Raw genomic sequence first — 11,120 nt, forward strand, 5'->3', positions numbered from 1 at the left:
GGAACAGGGGAGATCCACATCGGGGGACAGGAACATTTTTACATGGAGACTCAGTGCGCGCTTGTTGTGCCAAAAGGAGAGGATAAAGAAATGGACGTGTATGTGTCAACCCAGCATCCAGCACTTATCCAGGTAATGGAGAGCCTTTTTAGGCAATTCTTTAAAGACTTGACAGTATAGCTCTTTGTGTGTGGTTTGAAAATCCATCTTAAACCGTTTATGATGCAGTAGGAACATGTGAATTACACAGTTGGGTTATCCAATGTCCATTGCTCTCCACTACACCAGTGGCATGCCAGCTCAGCACCGCTGACCCATCAGCTGTGCACTGATCTCTCTGGCACCAAGGTAAGGAGTGTGTAAAAGCCCTTCAGTCCCCTTTGAAAGTAGTCTGTGCTCCAGGGCACGATCCTTTAAGGTACAGAGTTCTCCCTATGAAGTGCTAAGCACGCCCCACTCCCATCTTCTTCAGTGCTTTGTACGTGCATTAGCTGGGGTGGTGACAACTGCCAGAAATATAAAGGGGAAACTCACAAAACCTAACATGAGAGAGGTAAGGTTGGTGAGGTGATATCTTTTATTGGACTAACTTCTGCTGGTGAAAGAGACAAGCTTTCAAGCTCCACAGAGCTCTTCTTCATGTCTGGGCTAAAACCTAGTATAGCAGATTGTCTCTTCTTAGCTACACATATGGCTTGTAAAGCAGAATGCATTTTGAACAAAATGCTGAGATTTTGTATTAGGTGTATTTTGCCCATTGTTCAGCTCCCATTTTCTGTGTGTGTTACTTTTATATCACTGATAACAAAAATCTGCATTCTTTCTTGGCTGTGTTTCATAAATGAGGGACACTGTCAATCACATTTCTTCATCTGTGACTAATCAGGCCATAGATTATTAAAACCAAACATTTAAAAAATCTAATGTCCTTATTATGGATTTTGCTTACTTCCTGCATTTCTCTCAGCTTGGACAATTGTCTATAGCCAGTTTCACTTTCAGGTTCTCCCTGTTGCAGTATTTGGGTGCAAATGTTTGGGGGTATTTATTTGTTGAAAAATAGATGTTTCCATGGGAATTAGAAAGAAAATCATGGAGACATAACTTGGTCTTTTCTATAAACTTTTGTTGCAAAACTTAAATTTGGGCCAGATTTGAGCTGACGGGGTCCCTTTAAAATTGCAATGTTATAAAAAAGGGATATTGACTTTACAGGAAATGGTGGCCTCATGTTTAGGGGTTCCAGCCAATAGGATCATGTGCCATGTAAAAAGAATCGGTGGAGCTTTCGGTGGGAAAATAGGGAAAGCTGGTCTGTTGGCATCTGTTGCTGCAGTGGCAGCAAACAAGTAAGTGTGGCTCCCTGTTGTAAGAGAGAAAAGACCCACCAGGTCCCTTCCCTTCCCAGAGATGCTCCCTCTATACTAGCTAACAAGCCACAAAAACCTGTCAGTGAGTTTTATTTTACTCTCTACTCTTGAAGATTAGAGTAGATAAAATAAGCTGGGCTGAGGTGATGCGATCTAAACAGAGCTGAGACTGGTGTCAGCCAGAAATGCTCTCAAAACTCTTGACAAGCTTATGGGGAGCTACCCACCTGTCAGATTGGGACCTTGTCCACACATAGGGGTTGTACTGACCTTGCTACATCAGTTTCAAAATTGATTTAGTTGACTCAGTGCAACTTTCTGGTGCAGACACACTCATTTTGGTTTTAAGAGTGTTATATTGATTTAGCCTATATTGATTCCTTACTGATTTGAGCTAAATTGATATAAGGCATTCTTAAAACCAAAATAAGTGTCTACACAAGAAAGTTGCACTTAGTTAACTCATTGTTTTTCAAAAAGGGAAAAGAAGATTCTGTCATGGGTCTGGACCCAGCAAAGCACATAAACAGTGCATACTTTATGCACAAGTAATCCCATTAAAATTAAGCAGGTGCTTCAGTCCATCCCTGTTCACCAAAGCACTTAAGTCAATGCTTAAATTTAAACACATCCTTTGTGCTCTGCTAGATTTGGGCCCCTGGGAAATAGCCATCCTTTTAGGAGCGTCTGTCACTTTGTCTGAAGCGTAACCCTCCTTCCCCCTTTTTTTACATTTTTAATTTAGAACTGGCCGTGCAGTTCGTTTTATCCTGGACCGGGGGAATGATATGTTAATCACAGGGGGCCGACACCCTCTCGTTGGCAAATATAAAGTAAGTGGAAGAAAAATGCTGTGCCCAAACCATCAGTCCACTTTATGTGGATGGGATTTTGCCGATACCAGTAGTTAAGGTTAAGATTTTGTCATGTTTATTTTTAGTAAAAGTCACGGACAGGTCGCGGGTAATAAACAAAAATTCACAAAAGCCTCAGCGGCTCGGAGCTCCAGGGTCCCCACCACCCACAGCGGCTCGGAGCTCCAGGGTCCCCACCACCCACAGTGGCTCAGAGCTCCAGGGCCCTCATCACCAGCAGCGGCTCAGAGCTCCAGGGCCTCTGCCGGCTGACAGCTCTAGCCGTCCTGCCTCAGGGCACAGGGCCGAAGCTGAAAATATCACTGAAGTTTCTGAAAGTAACGGAATCCATTACCGTCGTGACAAAATCTTATCCTTACAACTAGTTAATGTTGTTTTTAACTAGTAGGTCTATTAATGCAAACAGCTGTATTAATTCAGCCTTAATTTGAGACTCTTAGTTAGGAAATTCAGAGGTAAGGTCTGCTAACCAACTTTAACTCTGCCTCCTCGCTCCTGCCTACATCTCTGCTTTCATTTCTTTCTACTCCTTGCATGTCTTCTTCCTCCTATAATTTCTCCCTTTATTTCTTTCTCTCTGGAAACTGGAAGGCATAAAGAGTCCTTGGCCCAACAAAATTTCTCTGCACAGGTTTACGCTTGAGGCCTTGCTGTGCACAGGTTCAAACAGAGGAACCACTAGGTTTTTACATAAACACAGAATCAGCCAGGAAAAACAGCACCTCTGGTTACAACCCAGTCCTCCAGCTACTGAATACAACCTCTACTTCGCCCAAGGCCTCTTTCTGACCTGATTATCAGTAAAAACTTTTATAGAAGTTCCTGCCCTCTTGTCAGCAGTGATGGACAAGGTAGCCTGGGCAACAATGACTTAAATCAAATCAATAAAAAAAAAAGGCAGAATCTATAAACATAAGAGTCAGAAAACCTTTGGCTGTCAGGGCTTTCATCTCTGTCTACCTCCCTTGCACTTCCAGAGGGTTATAAGTGTCTCAGAGGCAGCCTGGTGCAACGCAGAGAATTGTTGTCCTCTTCAAGTCCCAAGGTCATCTGCCACTTCTCATCCTGTTCCTCCCTCTTTATACCTGGGCTTCCCCTCATTAGCTACAGCAACTGTGGGCTTGTCTCTTCATAATTGACATTTCCCACAGCTGAGCCAGCATGGGGTAGTTTTTGCTAACTGCAGGTAGGAAGGGTTCTTAACCCCTTCTTGCCTGTGTTTTATGTGGGGTTTGTAGACCCCATAGTACCTTTCTCACCTCCCCTTCCCACCATGCTCTGGTCACAGACTCATAGACTTTAAGGTCAGAAGAGACCATCGTGATTCAGTGATTTCCCTACACCCCCCCTGAATTTCCCCAACACCCCCATCAGTTTTGTGAACTAGTTACATGCCAAACCTGGTGGCTGAACTTTGCGACTTTGTCCTCACCCACAACTATTTCACATTTGGGGACAATATATACCTTCAAGTCAGCAGCACTGCTATGGGTACCCGCACGGCCCCACAGTATGCCAACATTTTTATGGCTGACTTAGAACAACGCTTCCTCAGCTCTCATCCCCTAATGCCCCTACTCTACTTGCGCTACATTGATGACATCATCATCTGGACCCATGGAAAAGAAGCCCTTGAGGAATTCCACCATGATTTCAACAATTTCCATCCCACCATCAACCTAAGCCTAGACCAATCCACACAAGCAGTCCATTTCCTTGACACTACTGTGCTAATAAGCGATGGTCACATAAACACCACCCTATACCGGAAACCTACTGACTGCTATACTTACCTACATGCCTCCAGCTTCCATCCAGGACACACCACATGATCCATTGTCTACAGCCAAGCTCTAAGATACAACCGCATTTGCTCCAATCCCTCAGACAGAGACAAAAACCTATAAGATCTCTATCAAGTGTTCTTAAAACTACAATACCCATTTGCTGAAGTGAAAAAACAGATTGACAGAGCCAGACGAGCACCCAGAAGTCACCTACTACAGGACAGGCCCAACACAGAAAATAACAGAATGCCACTAGCTGTTACCTTCAGCCCCCAACTAAAACCTCTCCAGCGCATCATCAAAGATCGACAACCTATCCTGAAAGATGATCCCTCACTCTCACAGATTTTGGGAGACAGACTTGTCCTCGCTTACAGACAGCCCCCCAACCTGAAGCAAATACTCACCAGCAACCACACACCACAGAACAAAAACACTAACCCAGGAACCTATCCTTGCAACAAAGCCCGATGCCAACTCTGTCCACATATCTATTCAAATGACACCATCATAGGACCTAATCACATCAGCCACGTCGTCAGGGGCTCGTTCACCTGCACATCTACCAATGTGATATATGCCATTATGTGCCAGCAATGCCCCTCTGCCGTGTACATTGGACAAACTGGACAGTCTCTAGGCAAAAGAATAAATGGACACAAATCTGACATCAGGAATCATAACATTCAAAATCCTGTAGGAGAACACTTTAACCTGTCTGGCCATTCAGTTACAGATTTAAAGGTGGCAATTTTGCAACAGAAAAGCTTCAAAAACAGACTCCAATGAGAAACTGCTGAACTTGAATTAATATGCAAACTAGATACAATGAATTTAGGCTTAAATAGAGACTGGGAATGGCTGAGCCATTACACACATTGAATCTATTTCCCCATGTTAATTATCCTCACACCTTCTCATCAAACTGTCTTAAATGGGCTATCTTGATTATCACTACAAAAGTTTTTTTTCTCCTGCTGACAATAGCTCATCTTAATTAATTAGCCTCTTAGAGTTGGTTGGGCAACTCCCACCTTTTCATGTTCTCTGTATGTATATATATCTCCTCACCATATGTTCCATTCTATGCATCCGATGAAGTACCCCACGAAAGCTTATGCTCAAATAAATGTGTTAGTCTCTAAGGTGCCACAAGTACTCCTGTTCTTTTTGCGGATACAGCCTAACACGGCTGCTACTCTGAAACATGCCAATTTAGTGACTGTTTGGAAATTTGAATTGAAATTGAAACATTAATACACACTTTAAAAGCATATACAGTGTATGATAAAATACGTGTATCAGAAAAAGCTGTTGTTTTTTATGACAATGTCAGTGCATTCATTTCGGTGATGTTGGCCAACCTAATAATTTCAAATGATTATTTGTAAGCAAAGTCTAAATGAGCTCTCCCTGACAGCTAGTGATGAGCTGGAGCTGGGGGGAAAGGCTTCAGGACCAGATTGTATTTACATTCACACCTAATCTACCTAGGTATCCAGCAAACAGAGCTGTGTTGCCCAAGTGATAGATTTTGGCTGGGGTTGGCTTACAAATCACTTGAATGGGGGAGGGGGGAATGAAATGTTGTTGTTCTTATTGTATGAGTAAAAGACAGTAGCACTGTACTTAGCCTATGCTGATTGAGGGCATCAAGAGAGAGGGTGGGGACCTGTCCCTCTCTCTTGTGTTTAAAGACAGAGCTGATTAGGCTCCATAGATAGTCTTTTGTTCTGTTAAGTGACCACTGCAGCTGAAATCACTGATCAGGTCTAAGTGCTTAGTCGTGCTGTGGGGACAGTGTTTCTGTGGAAGAGACGGCCCAGACTGCACTAGCAGCGAGGTTCCCCCACTGAGAGCTCAGCTGAAATCACTGAGAGCTGGGTGGAACCTCAAGAGACCAACTCGCAGAGGTCACAGTGGCAGGTGGCAGCAGAAGGTGACTGCGCAGGGCCATTGGCAACAGAGTGGTGGAGTGAACGGTGGCACAACGAACAGCAGTGGCCAGAGCTAACAGTGAGCAGCTGGAGGAATGAGCAAGGTGCCTTCTTGCCCCCCACCTGGGAGGTGTACTCACGTGAAAGCACCTCTGAACTGTGAGTCTCCACTGACCAAGGACAACACCGGTGAGTGGGGTGCAGTGGAGGGAAAAGTGAGGGGCATGTTAAATAAACATTTGTTTGTTGGACTATATTTTAGTGACTTTGCTCCAGAATGCTAGATTTGTGACTGGGAATGGAAACTTATATAAATATGTTTCCTAGTAGGCCAAGATTTTTAAAATGCATTATTTGCCAAGGTTGTTATCTCACATCGTTGCTATCTTGAGAGGTCATTATGTTGGGGAGTTTCTGTACTAAACATTTTTATTATTATAATTAATTTTTACATTAGAATGGTCATACTGGGTCAGACCAATGGTCCATATAGCCCAGTGTCCTGTCTTCTGACAGTGGTCAAGGCCAGGTGCCCCAGAGGGAATGAACAGAACAGGTAATCATCAAGTGATCCATCCCCTGTTGCCCATTTCCAGCTTCTGGCAAACAGGCTAGGGACACTCAGAGCATGGTGTTGCATCCCTCCCCATCCTGGCTAATAGCCACTGATGGACCTATTCTCCAGGAATGTATCTAGTTCTTTTTTTAATCCTGTTATAGTTTTGGTCTTCACAGCATCCCCTGGCAAAGAGTTCCACGGGTTGACTTATGTTGTGTGAAGAAGTACTTCCTTTTGTTTTTTTAAAACCTGCTGGCTATTAATTTCATTGGGTGACTGCTAGTTCTTGTGTTATGTGAAGGATTTAATAACATTTCCTTATTCACTTTCTTCACACCAGTCAAGATTTTATAGACCTCTATCATATCCCCCCTTTTCTAAGCTGAAAATTCCCAGTCATTTTAATTTCTCCTCCTGTTTCATACCCCTAATCATTTTAGTTGCCCATCTCTGTACCTTTTCCATTTCCAATATATCTTTTTTGGGATGGGGTGACCAGATCTGCACACAATATTCAAGGTGTACATGTACCATGGATTCATATAGAGGCAATATGATATTTTCTGTCTTATTATCTATCCCTTTCTTAATGATTCCCAACATTCTGTTTGCTTTTTTGACTGCCGCTGCACATTGAGTGGATGCTTTCAGAGAACTATCCACAATGACTCCAAGATCTCTTTCTTGAGCGTTAACAGCTAATTCACACTCCTTCATTTTGTATGTATAGTTGAGATTGTTTTCCAATGTGCATTACTTTGCATTTATCAACACTGAATTTCATCTGCCATTTTGTTGCCCAGTCACCCAGTTTTGTGAGATCCCTTTGTAACTCTTCGCAGTCTGCCTGGGACTTACCTATCTTGAATAGTTTTGTATCATCTGCAAATTTTGCCACCTCACTGTTTACCCATTTTTCCAGATCATTTATGAGTATGTTGAACAGTAATGGTCCCAGTACCTACCCCTCAGGGATACCACTGTTTATCTCTCTCCATTCTGAAAACAGATAATTTATTCCTACCCTTTGTTTCCCATCTTTTAACCAGTTACTGATCCATGAGAGGACTTCCCTCTTATCCCATGATGGCTTACTTTTCAAAAGTCAATTTAAATTAAATACATTTTTAAAATATATATATATATTTTTAGAAATCTAGACCTGTTATATGTTTTGGTGTAACTTGCATTATCCTTATGTTAAATTTGCATTATTCTAACAAAACATTTACTTTATTCATATCTCTTTTATATATCTCATCAGCCCTGACACACACACCCCTGTAAATTCGAACACTCCCCCTAATTTCAATTCCTGGGGAAACCACTGATCGTGATCATCTAATCTGACATCCTGCAGGCCACAGAACCAATGAAATTTTTTGCTCGCAGTGCTCCCCTTGGAGGACTGTTCCAGAACTTCACTCCACTGATGGTTAAGAACCTTCATCTAATTGCAAACCTAAACTTCTTGATGGCCAGTTTATACCCATTTGTTCTTGTGACCACATTGGCGTTTAACTTAAATAACTCCTCTCCCTCCCTGGTATTCATCCCTCTGATATATTTGCATAAGAATATAAGAATGGCCATACTGGGTCAGACCAATGGTCCGTCTAGCCTAGTATCCTGTCTTCCAACAGTGGTCAATGTCAGGTGCTTCAGAGGGAATGAACAGAACAGATAATCATCAAGTGATCCATCTCCGGTAGCCCATTCCCATCTTCTTGCAAAGAGAGGCTACGGACACCATCCCTTCCTATCCTTGCTAATAGCCATTGATGGACCTATCCTCCATGAATTTACCTAGTTCTTTTTTGAACCCTGTTATAGTCTTGGCCTTCACAACATCCTCTGGCAGAGTTCCACAGGTTGACTGTGTGTTGTGTGAAGAAATACTTCCTTTTGTTTGTTTTAAACTTATTGCCTATTAATTTCACCCTTAGTTCTTGTGTTATGAGGAGTAAATAACACTTCCTTATTTACTTTCTCCACACCAGTCATGATTTTATAGACCTCTATCATATCTCCCCTTAGTCTCCTCTTTTCCAAGCTGAAAAGTCCCAGTCTTATTAATCTCTCCTCATATAGAAGCTGTTTCATACCCCTGATCATTTTTGTTGCCCTTTTCTTTACCTTTTCCAATTCATTTTTTTTTTTTTGAGATGGGGCAACCACATCTGCATGCAGTATTCAAGATGTGGGTGTACCACGGATTTATATAGAGGTAATATGCTATTTTCTGTCTTATTTTCTATCCCTTTCCTAATGATTCCCAACATTTTGTTAGTTTTTTTGACTGCCGCTGCACTTTGAATAGATGTTTTCAGAGAACTATCCGTAGTGACTCCAAGATCTCTTTCTTGAGTGGTAACAGCTAATTTAGACCCCATCATTTTATATGTATAAATTGGGATTATGTTTTTGCTATAAATTGGGGACGTTGCATTTATCAACATTGAATTTCATCTACCATTTTGTTGCCCAGTCACCCAGTTTTGTCCCTTTGTAACTCTTTGCAATCTGCTTTGGACTTAACTATCTTGAGTTGTTTTGCATCCTCTGCAAATTTTGCCACCTGTTTACCCCCTTTTCCAGGTCATTTATGAATATGTTGAACAGTACTGGTCCCAGTACAAACCACTGCGGGACACCTCTCTCCATTCTGAAAACTGATAATTTATTCCTACCCTTTGTTTCCTATCTTTTAACCAGTTACTGATCCATGAGAGGACCTTCCCTCTTAGCCAATGACAGTTTATAGAGAGCAATCATATTTTCCCTCAGCCTTCTTTTGGTTATGCTAAACAAGCCAAGCTTTTTGAGTCTCCTCTCATAAGATAGGTTTTCTATTCTTCGGCTCATCCTAGTAGCCCTTCTCTGCACCTGTTCCAGTTTGAATTCATCTTTCTTAAACATTGGAGACCAGAATTGCACACAGTATTCCAGACAAGGTCTCATCAGTGCTTTGTATAATGGTACTAACACTTCCCTGTCTCTACTGGAAATACCTCAACTGATGCATCCTAGGACTGCATTAGCCTTTTTTATGGCCGCATCACATTGGCGGCTCATAGTCATCCTGTGATCAAGCTATACACCCACGTCTTTCTCCTCCTCTGTCGCTTCCAACTGATTATGTCCCCAGCTTATAGCAAAAATTCTTGTTGTTAGTCCTTAAAGGCATGACTCTGCACTATTAAATTTCATCCCATTTTTATTACTCCAGTTTACATGGTCGTCCAGATCATGTTGATATTCCAGTCCTCCTCCGTATTGGCAATACCTCCCAACTTTGTGTCATCCACAAATTTTATTATATTCCCACTTTTTGTGCCAAGGTCAGTAATAAAAATGTTAAATAAGATTCATCCCAAGACCAGTCTCTAAGGAACTCCACTAGTAACATCCCTCCAGCCTGAGAGTTCTCCTTTCAGTGTGACCCGTTGTAGTCTCCCCTTTAGCCAGTTCCTTATCCACCTTTCAGTTCTCATATTAACCCCCTTCTTTTTCTTCAATTTAACTAATAATTTCCCATGTGGAACTGTATCAAATGTCTTACTGAAATCCAGGTAGATTAGATCTACTGCATTTCCTTTGTCTGAAAAATCAGTTATCTTCTCAAATAAGGAGATCGGGTTGGTCTGGCATAATCTACCTTTTATAAAACTATGTTGTATTTTATCCCAATTACTGTTAACTGCTATGTCCTTAACTACTTTCTCTTTCAAAATTTGTTCCAAGACCTTGCATACATATGTGCCTTCCTTAGATCAGAGTGCGCATCTGGGGGCTCTCCAGGGTTAAGGCCTGTAGACAGATGAAGAGTTATCTTTACACATAAATGTGCTGGAACTGAGGGAAATTCTCCGAGCACGTCAAGACTTTTTACATCAAATCAGGGGCAAGTGTGTGCACATCGTAACAGACAATACTACAGCAATGTTCTACCTGAACAGACAGGGAGGAGCCAGATCTGATCAGCTTTGCCAAGAGGCTGTCAGGTTGTGGAATTTCTGCATTCTGAACAAGATAATACTCAGTGTCTCATCTGCCAGGTATTCAGAATTCCATGGCCGACCACCTCAGCAGGGGGTTCAGCAGGCCATTATTGGTTTCTGAGTACCGATGTAGTAAAAGCTGTCTTTCAGGCCTGGGGGAAACCCACCATAGATTTATTCACCATGAAGCAGAACAGAAAGTGCCATCAGTTCTGCTCCAGGGTGGGTCACAGCCCAGGGTCACTCACAGATGCCTTCTTGCTCCCATGGATGTCATGTTTGTTGTATGTTTTCCCTCCTGTTCCTTTGATTCCCAAGGTAGTCTTCAAATTGAAACACAACCATGCCACAATGATCTTAATAGCCCCAGCGTGGCCAAGGCAGCAGTGGTTTTCAGATCTCTAGAGGTTATCAGTTCAGCTGTTTCTGGTTCTACCTCAGAAAAAGGACACTGTATTCTAGAGTCATGGCCAACTTTTACATCCCACTGGAATGCTTTACCTAGGGAGGTGGTGGAATCTCCTTCCTTGGAGGTTTTTAAGGCCGGGCTTGACAAAGCCCTGTCTAGGATGATTTAGTTGGGAATTGGTC

At 42.3% G+C, this 11,120-nt stretch overlaps 1 protein-coding gene across 1 annotated transcript in view; it reads left to right on the forward strand.

Moving 5' to 3' along the window:
• Positions 1–11,120, forward strand: part of LOC112111543 (aldehyde oxidase 1) — an 85,169-nt gene that overhangs the window by 42,603 nt on the left and 31,446 nt on the right. The window contains exons 21-23 of the mRNA XM_026647669.2: positions 8–132; positions 1,216–1,349; positions 2,116–2,203. Coding sequence (XP_026503454.1) covers positions 8–132; positions 1,216–1,349; positions 2,116–2,203 — 347 coding nt within the window. The remainder of the gene's footprint in view (positions 1–7; positions 133–1,215; positions 1,350–2,115; positions 2,204–11,120) is intronic.

This window comes from Terrapene carolina, unplaced genomic scaffold (assembly GCF_002925995.2).
Source record: "Terrapene carolina triunguis isolate 2854851 unplaced genomic scaffold, T_m_triunguis-2.0 Scaffold62, whole genome shotgun sequence".
Taxonomy (NCBI): domain Eukaryota; kingdom Metazoa; phylum Chordata; order Testudines; family Emydidae; genus Terrapene; species Terrapene triunguis.